General features: G+C 41.1%; 1 protein-coding gene across 3 annotated transcripts in view; it reads left to right on the top strand.

The window, feature by feature from the left end:
- plxnb1a (plexin b1a) overlaps nucleotides 1-20988 on the top strand; it is a 188147-nt gene that overhangs the window by 92669 nt on the left and 74490 nt on the right. For all 3 annotated transcript variants that reach the window (XM_061904912.1, XM_061904913.1, XM_061904914.1), the window contains exons 2-7: nucleotides 277-341; nucleotides 3121-3991; nucleotides 4749-4991; nucleotides 7529-7711; nucleotides 15282-15410; nucleotides 20861-20961. In XM_061904912.1, the coding sequence (XP_061760896.1) occupies nucleotides 3131-3991; nucleotides 4749-4991; nucleotides 7529-7711; nucleotides 15282-15410; nucleotides 20861-20961 (1517 nt within the window). In that variant the 5' untranslated portion in view covers nucleotides 277-341; nucleotides 3121-3130. The remainder of the gene's footprint in view (nucleotides 1-276; nucleotides 342-3120; nucleotides 3992-4748; nucleotides 4992-7528; nucleotides 7712-15281; nucleotides 15411-20860; nucleotides 20962-20988) is intronic.

The raw sequence follows: 20988 nt of genomic DNA on the forward strand, positions 1-20988 counted from the left end.
CTCTGCATGAAAGTTTAAAAGTAGCATATATTTGTAATGTTATAATGTTTGAATGTAGACACATAGAATCATCATACTGCTGTGATTATATGCATCAAGTGTTCATTCAAGGCCGAGGCACAATATGGAGATATATATGCTGTATTGTGACAGGGCCTAAATATATGGAGATATTAATAAAAGTCCATATGGCCCAGCCCTATGTGATACTGTCCTCGTCATCCAGCCTGCCTCTGTTATTGTCTAAAAAATGTTTTGTTGTGGTTATTTTGACAGAAAGAGAGAAGACATGGGATATGATTAGGTGGTGGACGTCTTCAGCTTAACAAAGATCATCAATGGTAAGACTCGCGTCCCAGGATTATCACCACCATCTGTTTTTCTTTGTCCAACTTCCATTGTTGCAATTTTACTCGGCTTGTTTCCATTGTTAGCTGCTGCATTTGGGATGAGCTACGTTGCTGATTTATTTTTCTTTTTTTTTTACACTAAATACAAAACCCAAAGCCAGTGAAGTTAGCATGTTGTGTAAATTGTAAATAAAAACAGAATACAATGATTTATAAATCCTTTTCAACTTATATTCAATGGAATAAACTGCAAAGACAAGATACTTAACATTTAAACTGAAAAAACTTTATTATTTGCAAATATTAGCTCATTTGGAATTTGTGTTTGAAAAAAAACTGGCACAAGTTGCTTTGATTGATTGATTGATACTTTTATTAGTAGATTGCACAGTACAGTACATATTCCGTACAATTGACCACTAAATGGTAACACCCCAATAAGTTTTTCAACTTGTTTAAGTCGGGGTCCAGCTTCATCAATTCATGGCAAAAAAAAAGTTAAGGAATGCTCATCAAACACTTATTTGAAACATCCCACAGGTGAACAGGCTAATTGGGAATGAGTGGGTGCCATGCTTGGCTATAAAAGCAGCTTCCAGGAAATGCTCAGTCATTCACAAACAAGGATGGGGTGAGGGTCAACACTTTGTCAACAAATGTGTAAGCAAATTGTCCAACAGTTTTAGAACAACATTTCTCAACCAGCTATTGCAAGGAATTTAGGGATTTCAACATCTATGGTCCGTAATATCATCAAAAGCTTAGGAGAATCTGGAGAAATCACTGCACGTAAGCAACAATATTACGGACCTTCGATCCCTCAGGTGGTACTGCATCAAAAAGCGACATCAGTGTATAAAGGATATCACCACATGGGCTCAGGAGCACTTCAGAAAACCACTGTCAGTAACTACAGTTGGACAATACATCTTTAAGTACAAGTTATAACTCTATTATGCAAAGCAAAATCAATTTATCAACAACACCCAGAAACGCTACCGGCTTCGCTGGGCCTGAGCTCATCTAAGATGGACTGATGCAAAGTGGAAAAGTGTTCTGTGGTCTGACGAATCCACATTTGAAATTGTTTTTGGAAACTGTGGACGTCGTGTCCTCCAGACCAAAGAGGAAAAGAACCATCCGGATTGTTCTAGGTACAAAGTGTAAAAGCTAGCATCTGTGATGGAATGGGGGTGCATTAGTGCCCAAGGCATGGGTAACTTACACATCTGTGAAGGCACCATTAATGCTGAAAGGTACATACAGGTTTTGGAACAACATATACTGCCATCCAAGCGCCGTGTTTTTCATGGACGCCCCTGCTTATTTCAGCAAGACAATGCCAAGCCACATTCAGCACGTGTTACAACAGCGTGGCATTGTAGTAAAAGAGTGCAGGTACTTTCCTGGCCCGCCTGCAGTCCAGACCTGTCTCCCATGGAAAATGTGTGGTGCATTATGAAGCGTAAAATAGGACAGCGGAGACCCCGGACTGTTGAAGGACTGAAGCTCTACATAAAACGAGAATGCGAAATAATTCCACTTCAGAGCTTCAACAATTAGTTTCCTCAGTTCCCAAACCTTTATTGAGTGTTGTTAAAAGAAAAGGTGATGTAACACAGTGGTGAACATGCCCTTTCCCAACTACTTTGGCACGTGTTGCTGGCATTAAATTCTAAAGTTAATGATTATTTGCAAAAAAAATAAAGTTTATGAGTTTGAACATCAAATATCTTATCTTTGTAGCATATTCAATTGAATATGGCTTGAAAAGGATTTGAAAATCATTGTAATACGTTTATATTTACATCTAACAAAATTCCCTACTCATATGGAAATGGTGTTTGTATATTTATTACAATCTTTGGCAACCATGATAATGTTTGCTGTGGTCTGGAACAACATGGCACACAAACAACTATCAGAAATGCAGCCAATATTATATACAGATAATGTGTCTCGAGACATGCAAAACTAAACAATATACAAAGAGGATAAATAAATAAATGATAAATGGGTTGTACTTGTATAGCGCTTTTCTACCTTCAAGGTACTCAAAGCGCTTTGACACTACTTCCACATTTACACACACATTCACACACTGATGGAGGGAGCTGCCATGCAAGGCGCCAACCAGCACCCATCAGGAGCAAGGGTGAAGTGTCTTGCTCAGGACACAACGGACGTGACGAGGTTGTAAAGGATATTAAATGAGCTCAAATATATCTACACATGAGGCATAATGATGCAATATGTACATACAGCTAGCCTAAATAGCATGTTAGCATTGATTAGCTTGCAGTCATGCACTGACCAGGTATGTCTGATTAGCACTCCAACACGTTAATAACATCAACAAAGCGCACCGTTGTGCGTTCACGCACAGCATAAAACTTTTGGTGGACAAAATGAGACAAAAAAGGAGTGGAAGATTTTACATGTAAACTGTTGCGTCACAAGTTCAAGAACCGCCAAAATTGGTAGGACAAAACAATGTTCACCAAACACACTCATCAGTGAAGCGTACAGACAAACATATTAAACAGTGCGATTTCTCACAGTTGAGAAAGTTTGTGTCATGTTTGTCTTCAAACAAAAAACATACTAAAACAAAAACAATATTTAAAAATGTTCTAGGAAGCCAGTAGGGCAGCACTAAAGAGTCGTGTGTGGCTTGAGAGCCGAGGGTTGCTTACCCCCGATCTAGACAAATACGTTTTTACCCAACCAAGCTGAAGGTGTGTGACCTGACTGCTCCTTTCCTCCACAGAATATCTGCCATGATCCATGGGAAGGCTCCAAACTCCTCCCCACTCTTGGTCCTCATCACCGTCGTCATCCTTGCTTTAATACATGCTCACTCCTACCCTAGTTTTTCCCGCGATGGCACGGAATTCCAGCACCTGGTCCTCCACCCAGACCCGTCCGTGGGCAAAGTCTACGTGGGTGCCAAGGACTACCTTTTCCAGCTGGATGGATTAGACGGACTGCGTCTGGAGCAAGAGGAGAAGACCGGTCCGGTGAGAGACAGCAAAGACTGCATCCCTCCTGTCTCGGAGTCCAACTGTCCCCAGGCCAGAAGAACCAATAACCATAACAAGTTACTGCTGGTGGATCCGAGTGCTTTAGAGCTGATCACCTGCGGCAGCGTTTACCAAGGCACTTGTCAGAAACGGAGCCTGACGTCCATCAGCGAGGTTCTTTTCTCCACCGAGAGGCCGGTGGACACGCAGTACGTGGCGGCGAACGATCCCTCGGTGTCAACTGTGGGGCTGGTGGTGGGTCTTCGAGATGGGGAAAGGACTGTGATGTACGTGGGCCGCGGATACACCGCCAGCCAGCCACCCATTTCCACCAGGCACCTTTCATCCCAGCCGCTCTTTTCCTACGAGGAGACGGCCAAGCTGGCCGTGGCTGGGCGTCTGTCGGAGTACGACCACCACTTTGTGACCACCTTCACACGGCGGAGTTATGTCTACTTCTTGTTTTACCGGCGAGACATCAAGTCGTCGTCCAGGGAGTACCAGACCTATGCTGCCAGAGTTTGCCTGGACGACACCTCTTACTATTCCTACGTGGAAGTACCGCTTGTTTGCCAATCTTCATCCTCTAGAGTCTACAACCTCCTCCAAGCAGCTCAGGTATTTCAAGTCATGTGCCTTTAAAACCAGTGACGTGCGGTGAGGTTTCATTGCTGTTTAGGATCTGACGTTATCAGAATCGGATTTAAAAATAAACAGTATGCGTTCTGTGCAGATTATTTGCCATTTGATTGGCAGCAGTTTACGGGTTTTGTTTCATTTCTGCATTCTTTGCAGCAGGGGTCAGCAACCTTTTTGAAAGCAAGAGCTACTTCTTGGGTACTGATTCATGCCAAGGGCTACCAGTTTGATACACACTTCAATAAATTGCCAGAATTATCTGCAGAACATTGAGAGACAAGCTGTAAAAAATGAAAAGATGGTTGGATACATAGTTGCGAATACTTCTTTTAATTGTTTTAATACTCGCCAATACTTTTTTTTAATTAATACAATTGTTTTTGTACTCCCGAATGTTTTTTTTTTTTTTTAATTTAAGCAAAGTGTTTTATTTTTTTACTTGTGAATCGTTGGGTGTGAGTCGAATCAAAATGTTGGTGGAGTTTGGCAAAAAGTTTCCCTCCATAGCTTTGCTACACGTCTTAAATTTTCGGACAAACAGAAAAAAAGTCAAAAGACGACTCACTGAAAATGAAAATTGAAAACGAACAATTACAATTATTTCATCATGATGTATTTTATTTATTTACATGATCACAGGTGAGGCACTGCCTCCCCCTGCCTCCCCTGGCCGCACGTCACTGCTTTAAACCTAATTAGCTTCCTAGAAAGACTTACTTTAAAATCTCTCACACAGGTGGGTCACGGTAGAGACAGGGAGGGCGAGGAACTGTTGGGAGTCTTCTCCACCCGGGTCAGCTCAGCCAACCAACATCCGTTGGACGGCTCCGCTTTGTGCGTCTTCCCTTTGGATGAACTCGACAAGCACATCGACTCCACCCGAGACCTGTGTTACACCCAAGACGGCATGGCGCAGGACGGAGGAGAGGCGGCCTACATCGAATACGAGGTCAAGTCCAGCTGTGCCAACCTACCCATGGTATGTACACAGCATCGTTCTGCCTACAGAAGCGCCGTTTTCCACTTTGTGCGCTGGTAACAGCTTGCTAATAACTGAAAGCAAGCCATCACCATTAATCATTCCCCCGCCGTCCCCTTCCACCCGAGGTGGACTGACTCGATTTCCGCGGTAAGAGAGAGTAAACATTGGAAAGAGTGCAAGATTAAACTGCATCTGCAAGGAAGTGATTCTTGTAATGAGGCCACAGGACTGCAAAGGCCCAGACGCCCCAGAAGTGGCCAGCTGCAAGCTTCCAGTCGACCCCCTTTTTGCTCTCCGTGGAGCCTCGGGATCATTTAATGCAAACTCCATCTACCTGGAGGCCACTGGATGCAGAAACTGGGTGAAGCTGGGCCGCAAGAAAAGATTTATTTAAAAATCTAACATGCGCCTTTTAATGTATTCACCTTCTTTGAATTACTTTCCCGCCCACGCCGCTTACTTGCCATCCCTCCCGATTTTTCCGGGAGACTCCCGGATTTCAGTGCTCCTCCCAACGTGATTATTCTCCCGAATTTGTCCCGATTTTCACCCTGCCAACAATATTAAAGGCGTGCCGTGACAGCTCTACCTTTAACGTCCTCTACAACATGTCCACCTTTCCATCACACAAACAGCGTGTCGGCCCAGCTACATGTTGTATGAGGCTCCTGCAGGTTTGTGTAAGTGAATGCAAGGCATACTTGATCAACAGCCATACAGGTCACACTGAGGGTGGCCGTATGAACAACTTTATCACTGTTACAAATATGCGCCACAGTGTGAACCCACACCAAACAAGAATGACAAACACATTTCAGGAGAATATCTGCACCGTAACACAACAGAACAAATACCCAGAACACCTTGCAGCCCTAACTCTTCCAGGCTACACCACCTCAACCGACGTAAGGAGGAGGGTTAATGTGTGGGGGGGCGGGGTTTGGTGGTAGCGGGGCGTGTATATTGTAGCCCGAAAGAGTTAGGGCAGCATGGGATTCTGGGTATTTGTTCTTGTTACGGGTACTCTGTCAATCCAAAAAGGTTTAGAAAAAATAAAAATAAAGTTTGCAGAGTAGTCTTGAGGAGGAGGTTTTATGACGCACTAAATTCCTAATAAGCACTCGCGGAGATACTTCCAGATTCAAAATGTTAATTTATTTTCACAAACAAAAAATATTCACCGTGGTTGACTTTCCATACAATACAAATAAACTTATTTAGTGGTAAACAAACAATATCACTCCTCACTCCTTCAATATGACAGACAGACAAAGGCAGCGCCCAGCTGTGAAGTGAATTATATTTATATAGCGCTTTTCTCTAGTGACTCAAAGCGCTTTACATAGTGAAACCCAATATCTAAGTTACATTTAAAGCAGTGTGGGTGGCACTGGGAGCAGGTGGGTAAAGTGCCTTGCCCAAGGACACAACGGCAGTAACTAGGATGGCGGAAGCAGGAATCAAACCTGGAACCCTCTAGTTGCTGGCACGGCCACTCTACCAACCGAGCTATACCGCCCCACAGCTGTGCTGTCCTCCTAATTATAGGAGGAGGACGTTGCCCACCAGGAGCAGCTGAAAACAATCAGTCAATATAATTGATCTGAAACATCCAATAATCCATCAATATCATCATCGGCATGATTCCATTTCAATGTCAAAACAATTATTAAATAAATAATATAAATAGGCTCCAACAGTTCTGTTGTGTTTATGTTGTGTTACGGCGCGGATGTTCTCCCGAAATGTGTTTGTCATTCTTGTTTGGTGTGGGTTCACAGTTTGGCGAAAATTTGTAACAGTGTTAAAGTTGTTTATACGGCCACCCTCAGTGTGACCTGTATGACTGTTGATCAAGTATGTCTTGCAGTTACTTATGTGTGTCTTCCAAAAGCCAGAAACAACATATGACTGGGCGGCTTGCACAAATTGTAGAGGGCGCTAAAGACGGGGCCAATACAGGGCACCATGAACATTGTTGATTGTTTTGAATTTCTGACAATTTTATTTAGAGAATGGTTGCCCTAACATAATAGAGTGAAAGTCCAGTCCATAGTGGATCTAACATAATAGTTAGAGTCCGGTCCATAGTGGATCTAACATGATAGTGAGAGTCCAGTCCATAGTGGATCTAACATAATAGTGAGAGTCCAGTCCATAGTGGATCTAACATAATAGTGACAGTCCAGTCCATAGTGGATCTAACATAATAGTGTGAGAGTCCAGTCCATAGTGGATCTAACATAATAGTGAGAGTCCAGTCCATAGTGGATCTAACATAATAGTGAGAGTCCAGTCCATAGTGGATCTAACATAATAGTGAGAGTCCAGTCCCTAGTGGATCTAACACAATAGTGAGAGTCCAGTCCATAGTGGATCTAACATAATAGTGAGAGTCCAGTCCATAGTGGATCTAATTTAATAGTGAAAGTCCAGTCATAGTGGATCCAACATAATAGTGTTCAAATATGTGGTGCTGTGATAGAAAATACTGGCCAAGGATCAAGCCTACCATGAACATGTCTATGTTGCAGAACACCCTTCAGGCGTATCCCTGTGGCTCCGACCACACCCCGAGTCCAATGGCCAGCCGGGTGCCTCTGGTTTCCACGGCTGTGTGGCAGACCTTGTCCACCCACCTCACAGCTGTGGCTGTCAACGTCCGTGAAGACCACACCATTGCCTTCCTGGGGGACTCCAAGGGGACGCTGCACAAGGTGTGACTCCGGACCCACATTTGCATTTCAATTGAAACAAATCCCATTTAACATCAAAACCGTATCCAAATGTGTATCTTTAAATGTCATTTACTGTGTGTAACTTTTTACTGTATGTAACCAGCCCGGCCCGATCCTGATAGTATCCACACACACAAATGCCCACCTTGCACCTGATACAACATTTCAATCAATCAGTCAATATTTATTTATATAGCCCTGAATCACAAGTGTCTCAAAGGGCTGCACAAGCCACAACGACATCCTAGGTTCAGAGCCTACATAAGGGCAAGGAAAAACTCACAACCAAGTAGGATGTCAATGTGAATGACTATGAGAAACCTTGGAGAGGACTGCAGATGTGGGTGACCCCCACCCCCTCTAGGGGAAACCAGATACAATGGACGTCGAGTGGGTCTAACATAATATTGTGAGAGTCTAGTCCACAGTGGATCTAACATAATAGTTTGAGAGTCCAGTCCATAGTGGATCTAACATAATAGTGAGAGTCCAGTCCATAGTGGATCTAACATAATAGTGTGAAAGTCCAGTCCATAGTGGATCTAACATAATAGTGAGAGTCCAGTCCATAGTGGATCTAACATAATATTGTGAGAGTCCAGTCCATAGTGGATCTAACATAATAGTGTGAGTCCAGTCCATAGTGGATCTAACATAATAGTGTGAGAGTCTAGTCCATAGTGGATCTAACATAATATTGTGAGAGTCCAGTCCATAGTGGATCTAACATAATAGTGAGAGTCCAGTCCATAGTGGATCTAACATAATAGTGAGAGTCCAGTCCATAGTGGATCTAACATAATAGTGAGAGTTCCGTCCATAGTGGATCTAACATAATAGTGAGAGTCCAGTCCATAGTGGATCTAACATAATAGTGAGAGTCCAGTCAATAGTGGATCTAACATAATAGTGAGAGTCCAGTCCATAGTGGATCTAACATAATAGTGTGAGAGTCCAGTCCATAGTGGATCTAACATAATAGTGAGAGTCCAGTCCATAGTGGATCTAACATAATAGTGAGAGTCCAGTCCATAGTGGATCTAACATAATAGTGAGAGTCCAGTCCATAGTGGATCTAACATAATAGTGATAGTCCAGTCCATAGTGGATCTAACATAATAGTGAAAGTCCAGTCCATAGTGGATCTAACATAATAGTGAAAGTCCATTCCATAGTGGTGCCAGCAGGAGACCCACCCGAGCAGAGACAGGTCAGCAGCACAGAGATGTCCCCAACCGATGCACAGGCGAGCGGTCCACCCCGGGTCCCGACTCTGGACAGCCAGCACTTCATCCATGGCCACCGGACTTGTGCCCCCCCCTTCCACAAGAGAGAGGAGGGCAAAAAATAAAATAATCGGCAGATCAACTGGTCTAAAAAGGAGGTCTATTTAAAGGCTAGAGTATACAAATTAGTTTTAAATGCTTCTACTGAGGTGGCATCTCTAACTGTTACCGGGAGAACATTCCAGAGTTCTGGAGCCCCAATAGAAAACGCTCTATAGCCCGCAGACTATTTTTAATTTGCAACAAATGCCAGCTATTCTATCCAACAAAAAGATTCCATAGATTCCAAGCTACTTTGACAGAATCACAGGCTCAGCACAACAACATATTCCTGTGTCCAATCCATTAGTTTTTCCTTGTGATGGTCGGCCACTAGGATGCCATTCATTTTGCAGTCAAAACCACAAACTAAAAGTGTTCTCCAGAAATATGCGTGACGGTAAGCCAGCTCTGTGGTTGGTTGTTGCCGCCTGTAGATCCTTCTCACTTCCATCTGATAAACATTCAAATGACAACACTGTATTTCATACATCTTAAAGTCCTACTGAAAGCCACTACTAGCCACCCAGCTACAAGTGGTCTGCTTTAATCACATAATTACACAGTATTCTGGACATCTGTGTTGCTCAATCTTTGGAAATTAGTTTTTTTCAATAATGGAGACGTCAAAGAAGAAATATGTAGTCAGGAAGCGGTGTATTGGGGTGGCATGGCGTAGTGGGTAGAGTGGCCGTGCAAGAAACCTGAGGGTTGCAGGTTCGCTTCCCATCTATTGACATCCAAATCGCTGCCGTTGTGTCCTTGGGCAGGACACTTCACCCTTGTGCCGCTCACACTGGTGAATGAATGATGAAAAAAATGATAGGTGGTGGTCGGAGGGGCCATAGGCGCAAACTGGCAGCCACGTTTTAAATTTCGCGCAAAGTATCCTGTTCAAAAAGGCGGTATGATGATGCGTGCGCGTGACGCCTTGGATTGTAGCGGACATTTTGTTCCAGCCCGATCCCAGCTATAAGTCGTCTGCTTTAATCGCATAATTACACAGTATTCTGGACATCTGTGTTGCTGAATCTTTTGCAATTTGTTTAATTAATAATGGAGACGTCAAAGAAGAAAGATGTAGTCAGGAAGCGGTGTATTGGGGTGGCATGGCGTAGTGCAAGGGTGTCAAACTCAAATACAGAGTGGGCCAAAATTTAAAACCGAACAAAGCCACGGGCCAAGGTTGAACGAATTAATCCTTTAATAGGGACCCAAACAAGTTTTGCATTGAATATTGAACAAGCAAGGCTTATATAACTTTATAGTGACATGCAAAATTGAGTTTCAAATAACAATAATAATTAAAAAATATCAATGGCATCCATCCATCCATCCATTTTCTGCCGCTTATTCCCGTTTGGGGTCGCGGGGGGCGCTGGCGCCTATCTCAGCTACAATCGGGCGGAAGGCGGGGTACACCCTGGACAAGTCGCCACCTCATCGCAGGGCCAACACAGATACTCACATTCACACACTAGGGACCATTTAGTGTTGCCAATCAACCTATCCCCAGGTGCATGTCTTTGGAGGTGGGAGGAAGCCGGAGTACCCGGAGGGAACCCACGCATTCACGGGGAGAACATGCAAACTCCACACAGAAAGATCCCGAGCCTGGATTTGAACCCAGAAGTGCAGGACCTTCGTATTGTGAGGCAGACGCACTAACCCCTCTGTCACCGTGAAGCATATCAAATAAAATTCAAATAAAAATGGAATGCCTCTTTTCGGTGGTGGGTTTGAGGTGGACGGGTTTGGTGATAGCTGAGGGTGTATATTGTAGCGTCCCGGAAGAGTTAGTGCTGCAAGGCGTTCTGGGTATTTGTTCTGTTGTGTTACGGTGCAGGTTCGCTTCCCACCTATTGACATCCAAATCACTGCCGTTGTGTCCTTGGGCAGGACACTTCACCCTTTGCCCCCGGTGCCGCTCACACTGGTGAATGAAAGATGAATGAATGATAGGTGGTGGTCGGAGGGGCCGTAGGTGCAAACTGGCAGCCACGCTTCCGTCAGTCTACCCCAGGGCAGCTGTGGCTACAGATGTAGCTTACCACCACCATTGTGTGAATGAATGATGAGTCCCACTTCTCTGTGAGCGCTTTGAGTATATAAAAATAGAAAAGCGCGATATAAATCTAATCCGTTATTATTATTATTATTATTGCGGCTGCCTTTAGCAACACAAACACAGCCGGTGTTTCCTTGCTTACGTTCCGGAAGGTGAAGCTTTACTATGGAACAGAGCGGTCAAGCGAACAGGGTTCTCTACCACATGTCAACCGGCAGGTTTTGGTGAGAAAATTGTGGTAATAAGTCGGCTCTTACCGTAGACATGAGCGGAGCTTACGTCGTTCCTTGTGCACCTGTCAAAGAGGCAGCTACGACTCTCTTGCCTCCTCCGCACACCCCTCCGACTTTCAGGTAGGACTATATAATCTCACAAAAACACTAGTAACACAATAAGCAGATAAGGGATTTTTCAGAATTATCCTAGTAAATGTGTCTAATAACATCTGAATCGCTCCCACTGCCCTCTTTCTTTCTTTTTTTTTTTCTAGTCCTTCACTCTCACTTTCCTCATCCACAATTCTTTCATACTCGCTCAAATTAATGGGGAAGTTGTCACTTTCTCGTTCCGAATCGCTCTTGCTGCTGGTGGCCATGATTGTAAACAATGTTCAGATGTGAGGAGCTCCACAACCCGTGACGTCACGCGCACATCGTCTGCTACTTCCGGTACAGGCAAGGCTTTTTTATTAGCGCCCAAAAGTTGCCAACTTTATGGTGGATGTTCTCTACTAAATCCTTTCAGCAAAAATATGGCAATATGGCAAAATGATGAAGTATGACACATAGAATGGACCTGCTATCCCCGTTTAAATAAGAACATCTCATTTCAGTAGGTCTTTAAAGATATTTAAAAAAAAAACCTGTGTGAAATCCTCCATACCGCCAAGCATTACAGAGACCTTTCCATCGCCATTATGCACTGAGTGCCTCCACATAATGGGGATTCCGACTCTTCCGGACGGAGAGAAGCATCGACTAATCTTGTAAACATGAAGCAACTCGAGAGTTTGAAGTGCCTCGGAATCACTTGAAACCGAAGGTGTCCGACTTGTGCGTTTATATTGAATTTGGCAGGTCGCTAATAGCATTCATGTCCACTTCTACTGCGATCCTGCACCACTGTGATTGGGTTTAAGCTGCATGATGCTCATTTTATTCATGTCTACCTGTCTACCTGTCCACCTACACCTATCCAATGTAGTGGAACATTTCTGTCCTAGGGTTACCTCCAAACTAAATGCATTGGGAGGGACACGACATGAGAGGTCAAGTCACCCTAAATATTGGACAGTTACATACAGTGGGGCCAAAAAGTATTTAGTCAGCCAGCGATTGTGCAAGTTCTCCCACTTCAAATGATGACAGAGGTCTGTCATTTTCATCATAGGTACACTTCAACTGTGAGAGACAGAATGGGAAAAAAAATCCAGGAATTCACATTGTAGGAATTTTAAAGAATTTATTTGTAAATGATGGTGGAAAATAAGTATTTGGTCAAGCATTCAAAGCTCTCACTGATGGAAGGAGGTTTTGGCTCCAAATCTCACGATTCATGGTCCCATTCATTCTTTCCTTAACACGGATCAATCGTCCTGTCCCCTTAGCAGAAAAACAGCCCCAAAGCATGATGTTTCCACCCCCATGCTTCACAGTAGGTTTGGTGTTCTTGGGATGCAACTCAGTATTCTTCTTCCTCCAAACACGACGAGTTGAGTTTATACCAAAAAGTTCTATTTTGGTTTCATCTGACCACATGACATTCTCCCAATCCTCTGCTGTATCATCCATGTATCCATTTTGGTATCAACTCAACTCGTCGTGTTTGGAGGAAGAAGAATACTGAGTTGCATCCCAAGAACACCATACCTACTGTGAAGCATGGGGGTGGAAACATCATGTTTTGGGGCTGTTTTTCTGCTAAGGGGACAGGACGATTGATCCGTGTTAAGGAAAGAATGAATGGGGCCATGTATCGTGAGATTTGGAGCCAAAACCTCCTTCCATCAGTGAGAGCTTTGAATGGTTGACCAAATAAATACATTTTTAAAAATTCTTTAAAATTCCTACAATGTGAATTCCTGGATTTTTTTTTCCCCATTCGGTCTCTCACAGTTGAAGTGTACCTATGATGAAAATGACAGACCTCTGTCATCATTTGAAGTGGGAGAACTTGCACAATCGCTGGCTGACTAAATACTTTTTTGCCCCGCTGTAAGTTGTTTTGATGCAAATCAGGTCATCATGAAGTGTATAAATAAGAAGGGAAGACCAAGCATGTTGTGCACTCTTATTAATTCCTTTCACAAGGGTTCACCATCTTTCGTCTCCGGAGACACTGTCTGTAATTCATATCGATTCAGTCCAATTAAATTTGGTCGGTGCCCAGTTTTTTTAGCCAACTTGTTTTGCTGTTCTGGTTTTTCCTTTCAACTTTACTTTGGGACTGAGGATGATAACCTATTTTCTACAGAAAAAAAAGTTTCAGCTACACACGATTTTAGCGCACTTCTTCTTCTTCAGGGGGAAAATGAAGTCGGTGGCTGCTTACCATAGTTGTGAGTCCTGTTGTGGCTCAATACTGGTCCACATATAAGGCGCACCAGATTATAAGGCGCACTGTCAGCTTTTGAAAAAATTTGTTGTTATTAGGTGCGCCTAATAGTGCGACAAATACGGTACTTTAAAAAAGTAGTTTTATACTTGTGAGTGTTGATGACGCAGCTTTGCAACAGTTGATAGTCTAGTTTCAAGCATGTTTTACTCAATATACGTCATCAAATCTCAGCAAAGAGCTGTAATATCATTTAGGACCAAAACCCTTAAAACAAGTAAAACGCTCTAACATAAAATCTACTTAGTGAGAAGAATGATCTTATCAGACAGAAAATAAGCAAATATCACTCTTATTCGAGATATTTCATCTTACTCAGATTTCAGTTTTTGCAGTGCATGTTCACTATTATATTTAAGGACAAACTTGCAATAAGTACATATGTTTAATGTACCCTAAGATTTATTTTGTTAAAGTAAAGTGTTGCGTTTGGACCAGATGTTCCTCCAAGGGAATTTAAGTTGCTGGTCAACCCCAAGTTCTTTTAATGACACATAAGCTGATTTTAAATGAATCCCAGACAGAATAGGTATTTTGACATGTATTCCAAAGCTTTGGAGAGACCAATCTATGAACAACACATTTAAATCGCATCGCCCAAGTTGATCTGAAAAACCTACGGAAGTCCTGTCTTTTTCAATTTGCCACTAGCCCCCACCCCACCCCCCACCCTTCATAATGAATCCACATATCTTTTAGGTGCGCCTTACAGTGCGGCAAATACGGTACTTTAAAAAAGTAGTTTTATTCTTGTGAGTGTTGATGACGCAGCTTTGCAACAGTTGATATTCTAGTTTCAAGCATGTATTACTCAATATAAATCATCAAATCTCAGCAACAAGCTGTAATATCATTTAGGACCAAAACCCTTAAAACAAGTAATACACTCTAACATAAAATCTGCTTAGTGAGAAGAATGATCTTATCAGACAGAAAATAAGCAAATATCACCCTTATTTGAAATATTCAATCTTACTCAGATTTCAGTTTTTGCAGTGTATGTTCACTATTATATTTAAGGACAAACTTGCAATAAGTACATATGTTTAATGTACCCTAAGATTTATTTTGTTAAAGTAAAGTGTATTTACTTAGGGAATTTAAATTGCTGCTCAACCCCAAGTTCTTTTGATGACACATAAACTGATTTTAAATGGAATCCCAGACAGAATAGGTATTTTGACATGTATTCCAAAGCTTTGGAGGGACCAATCTATGAACAACACATTCAAATCGCATCGCCCAAGTTGATCTGAAAAAACTACGGAAGTCCTGTCTTTTTCAATATGCCACTAGCCCCAAGTAGAAGATTGAACACTACCTATTTCAAGTATAACTAGAGTTTAAAAAGAAATAACTTTTAAATATGGATATATATATATATCTATCTCCGTCAAAAGCCAATAATGCCATTTTTTGTGGTGCCCTTTATTTCGAAAAGTATCGATATTTGTTTGGTACCAGAAGCAAAATCTTGGTATCTGGACAACACGACCACCCGTCCATCCTCACCGTCTGATTGTCCTCTCCTGGTCTTCCTCAGGTATATCTGGGCCAAGATGGCCAGGTGGAGGTGTACGCCAACGCAAGCATCCAGCCCAACTCTCCCATTAAGAGTGATTTACTGCTGGACCAGAGGAGTGCACACATCTACATAATGACCAAAGCTGCCGTAAGTACACTTTTAAAAGACAGAGTGGTCAGTTAAGTCATATTTTCACATACTTCCCATTAACTTGCTCTCGGTTGTTTACATCCGCTCAGTTTTTTTTTTAACGATGTCTATTTCTTGGACATACTCCAGGGAAAATATTATGATTTTTAAAGGGGGGTGTCTGAATTTTCTGAGCTTGCTATTGTCGTTTTTTTATAGAATTATGCTACCAAGTTGTGTTAGATGTAAATATAAACAGAATACAAGGATTTGCAAATCCTTTTCAAGCCATATTCAGTTGAATATGCTACAAAGACAACATATTTTTTATTTGATGTTGCAAATAATCATTAACTTTAGAATTTGATGCCAGCAACACGTGACAAAGAAGTTGGGAAAGGTGGCAATAAATACTGATAAAGTTGAGGAATGCTCATCAAACACTTATTTGGAACATCCCACAGGTGTGCAGGCTAATTGGGAACAGGTGGGTGCCATGATTGGCTATAAAAACAGCTTCCCAAAAAATGCTCAGTCTTTCACAAGAAAGGATGGGGCGAGGTACACCCCTTTGTCCACAACTGTGTGAGCAAATAGTCAAACAGTTTAAGAACAACCTTTCTCAAAGTGACATTGCAAGAAATTTAGGGATTTCAACATCTACGCTCCATAATATCATCAAAAGGTTCAGAGAAACGAACATTTTATAAACGTGACCTTCAATCCCTCAGACGGCACTGTATCAAAAACCAACATCAATCTCTAAAGGATATCACCACATGGGCTCAGGAACACTTCAGAAAACCACTGACACTAAATACAGTTGGTCGCTACATCTTTAAGTGCAGGTTAAAGCTCTACTATGCACAGCAAAAGCCAATTTATCAACAACATCCGGAAACGCCGCCGCCTTCTCTGGACCCGAGATCATTTAAGATGGACTGATGCAAAGTGGAAAAGTGTTCTGTGGTCTGACGAGTCCACATTTCAAATTGTTTTTGGAAATATTCCACATCGTGTCATCCGGACCAAAGAGGAAGCGAACCATCCAGACTGTTATCCACGCAAAGATCAAAAGCCAGCATGTGTGATGGTATGGGGGTGCATTAGTGCCCAAGGCATGGGTAACTTACACATGTGTGATGGTATGGGGGTGTATTAGTGCCCAAGGCATGGGTAACTTACACATGTGTGATGGTATGGGGGTGTATTAGTGCCCAAGGCATGGGTAACTTACACATCTGTGAAGGCACCATTAATGCTGAAAGGTACATACAGGTTTTGGAACAACATATGCTGCCATCTAAGCGCTGTCTTTTTCATGGACGCCCCTGCTTATTTCAGTAAGACAATGCCAAGCCACATTCAGCACGTGTTACAACAGCGTGGCTTTGTAAAAAAAGAGTGCGGGTACTTTCCTGGCCCGCCTGCAGTCCAGACCTGTCTCCCATGGAAAATGTGTGGCGCATTATGAAGCATAAAATAGGACAGCGGAGACCCCGGACTGTTGAAGGACTGAAGCTTAACATAAAACAAGAATGGGAAAGAATTCCACTTTCAAAGCTTCAACAATTAGTTTCCTCAGTTCCCAAACGTTTATTGAGTGTTGTTAAAAGAAAAGGTGATGTAACACAGTGGTGAACATGCCCTTTCCCAACTACTTTGGCACGTGTTGCAGCCATGAAATTCTAAGTTAATTATTATTTGCAAAATAGAATAATGTTTATGAGTTTGAACATGAAATATGTTGTCTTTGTAGCATATTCAACTGAATATGGGTTGAAAAGGATTTGCAAATCATTGTATTCTGTTTATATTTACATCTAACACCATTTCCCAACTCATATGGAAACAGGGTTTGTACGTTATAATATGTATATGTGCTTTGCTATGGAGGTATTTTTTTCCCACTCCAGATCTTATTTTTTTTTTAGCATTTACCCTTTTCCCATCTTTTACGGGGGCGCCTTGTGCCGACCCATCAGCATTCCTGTTCTGTAACCCTGTACATTGTTTTTTTGGCTAATCTTGAACGTGTTTGTGCTGAAAACAAAGTTTCTTTGTACTTGTGCAATGACAATTATAGACCTACCTACCTACCTACCTAATATTTAGACTGCAAACAAGTTAAGACTGAATCAACAGTGCACCATTGTGCACCAAATGCTTCCAGAAACAATCAAAATTAAAGCTGCAAGCAGCGATGGACGCTGGTGTTTCCTGCCTTTACCCATTCAACATATCTTTACCTGCACATTACCTACCTTCCCTGCATTGTGTGGTCACGCTGGTGCTTCGTGCTTTTAAGCGGCCATCTTGATGAAGGCAGCAGCATCAGCTCAGCAGTTTTTTGAAGGCTCGTAAAATCAAAACCGGAGCAGTTAGAAAAACTCTTTGCGCAAAATTTAATCAGAAGGGTTCAATCTCTTTCCTGTGCGAGTTTGATGCCGACACAAAAAACGCGCCTCAGAGGAGATAATATTTGAAAAAAGGTGACAAGTTTTTACAAAACTTTTGTTTTGAAGGGGTAATTGCCAACTTCCTGTTGATTTTTGCTGAAGGATGTCAATGAATAAAATGTAGGTCTAAGTGAGACCTACATAGAGGTTTTTGTTTCATGTCTCTACGACATTCCTACCGGAAGTTACAAGCCGTTTTGTCTGTGTTTTCTACCTAGGGGGCGTTAGAGCGCAATTTTAAGTTTTTTTAAAAAAAAATTTTATTGGATAGCAATTTTCGCCAGTCCTGATGTGTGTGTCCAGTTTGGTGAGTTTTGAAGCATTTTAACGGGGTCAAATTACAGCTCAAAGAGGCAAAAATGACATTTTTAGGAAACTTTTGTTTTGAAGGGGTGTTTGCCAACTTTCTGTTGATTTTTGCTGAAGGATGTAAGTGTATGAAATGTAAGTCTAAGTCAGACCTACATAGAGGTCTTTGTTTCATGTCTCTACGACATTCGTAACAGAAGTTACAAGCAGTTTTGTCTGTGTTTTTTCCTAGGGGGCGCTAGAGCACAATTTTGAGTTTTGTTTTTGTTTTTGTTTTTTTATTAGATGGCAATTTTCGCCAGTCCTGATGTGTGAGTTTTGAAGCATGTTAAGGGGGTCAAATTACAACTCAAAGAGGTGGCGGTATAACAATAATAAAACCTTAGAAATACAATAGGATCCTCTCTCCCAAATGGACATTCGGTCCCTAAATATGTCACATCCATGCAAAGAACATTGTTCTAAATTATGATTATTATTATTTCCATCCCTAATTAGATTGTCCATGGTTTCCATCGTATCAGTCTTAATTTTATCAGATATTAAGATAGTCTTTGAAGAATGGGTGAATCATATTTCAATCTTTGTCAGAGATATTTGTCTATCCAAGGTCACAGACTGTAAAAGCAAGTTTTATTTGATTCGGAGTAACCTGCAAATCCCATTTATATTATGCATTTTGTTCCATTTGATCTGGACCTGGATGACTCCTTTTTAGCTAATAAAATACCAAAGTTGTTGAAGTGCTGTTGTTTGAAATATTTGAAGAGATGTAGATCCATCCTTTCAAGCACTGCCCCAGATGTCTCAACACACCAGACCGAACACAGCGTGGCATTTGTCCGCCAGATAAATGATTGTTTGTCACAATTGTCCAGGCTTTGATACTTCCTCAAGCTGCGTCTCGATTAGAAAAAAAACAAAAAAGGCATAAAGGAATACGCGGCCGAGAGCAGAAAGGACGAATGAGAGCAGCTGGCCATGGAGGCCAAAGGTCACAACAATCAGTGGGAGGTGGGAGGTCACACCCGACAATGGTACACATCAAAGAAAGTGGGATCCATTTTTTTTTTTGGCACACTCCCTACAGATTGTCCGTGTGTGAAGCCAGAGATGCTGATGTAAGGGAAAATGAAATCCCAGCATTGGCTGATTTATCTCACTTTAAGGCAAAAGGAATTATTTGAGGTATTTGTGTGTGTGTGTGTTTTTTTTTAAATACATTTTTACAGCTACTGATTATGATTTACATCCAGATACTTCTCTTTTTAATTTATACACGTCTGGAAACACAGTTACATTCTTTGGTAGTTTGGTATGATTTACAGTTAACTGTAAAACTGAAAAATGTGTTCCCACAAAACTGCTAGCATTTAACAAGTAGCACAAAGTGATGTGTAAATGACGCCTCAGTGAGTGTGTGGCACACCCACTGACTGCATTGACAATAGTGCCATCTGATTGTATAAAAATGTATACTTAAAAGTACGGTTACACATTTTATAACTATAAAAAGTTATAATTAAGATATGTGCGTGCATGTGTATATGTATATATAGAATAATATATATATATATATAGATATATATAGTATATATATAATATAATTAATATATATATGTATATACATGTATATACATTTATATATATATACATGTATATATATGTATATATATACATGTATATATATGTAAATATGTATGTATATATACTGTATATATATGTCTATGTGTATGAATATGTGAATATGTATGGTTATATATATATATGTATATGTAAATGTGTATATGTAAATATATATGTAAATGTGTATATATGTATGTATGTATGTATGTATATGTAAATATGTATACATGTATGTTTATATATATATATATATATATGTATATACGTGTGTGTATGTGTGTGTATATATATATATATATATATACATATATATATATATATATGTGTGTATGTATACATATATGTATATGTAAATATGTATATATATATGTATGTTTACATATATATATAAATATGTGTGTGTATGTATGCATATGTGTATGTATATATATAATGTGTATGTATATATATATATATATATATATATATATATACATATATATATATATATATATATATATATATATATATATATATATATATATATATATATACATATATATATACACAGTACAGGTCAAAAGTTTGGACACGCCTTCTCATTTCAATGCGTTATATTTCTTTTCATGATTATTCACATTGTAGATCGTCACTAAAGGCATCAAAGCTGAGACCCGTGAAGTGACAGCCATTTCAGGTGACTACCTCTTGAAGTTCATCTAGAGAATGCCAAGAGTGTGCAAAACAGTAATCAGAGCAAAAGGGGGCTATTTTGAAGAAACTAAAATGTAAAACATTTTTTTTTTTGTGAAGTACATAACTCCACATGTGTTTATTCCTTGTTTTGATGTGACAATCTACAATAAAATAGTCATGAAAATAAAGACAACAGACTGAATGAGAAGGTGTCTCCAAACTTGTGAGCTGTACTGTGTCTCTTTTAAAGCCACGATCTCTGTCATGCGGCCTCTCTCCTTGCCACTGGTGAGTGTGAGTGACAGGGAAAAAAAGCTCTGATCTGGATGCATGTATACATTCCACCAACCTTTTTTTTAAACTGATTTCTCGTCTTTGTGTACGTTGCTGGACTTTCAGGTAGAGAAGAGACCGGTTGCAGAATGTGGAGATCACTTGGACTGCCAGTCCTGTCTGGCTGCTACTGACCCCTACTGTGGCTGGTGTGTCCTGGAGGGACGGTATGTCCCTGCACACCTCTTCTTTGA

This window comes from Nerophis ophidion, linkage group LG06 (genome assembly GCF_033978795.1).
Source record: "Nerophis ophidion isolate RoL-2023_Sa linkage group LG06, RoL_Noph_v1.0, whole genome shotgun sequence".
NCBI lineage: Eukaryota > Metazoa > Chordata > Actinopteri > Syngnathiformes > Syngnathidae > Nerophis > Nerophis ophidion.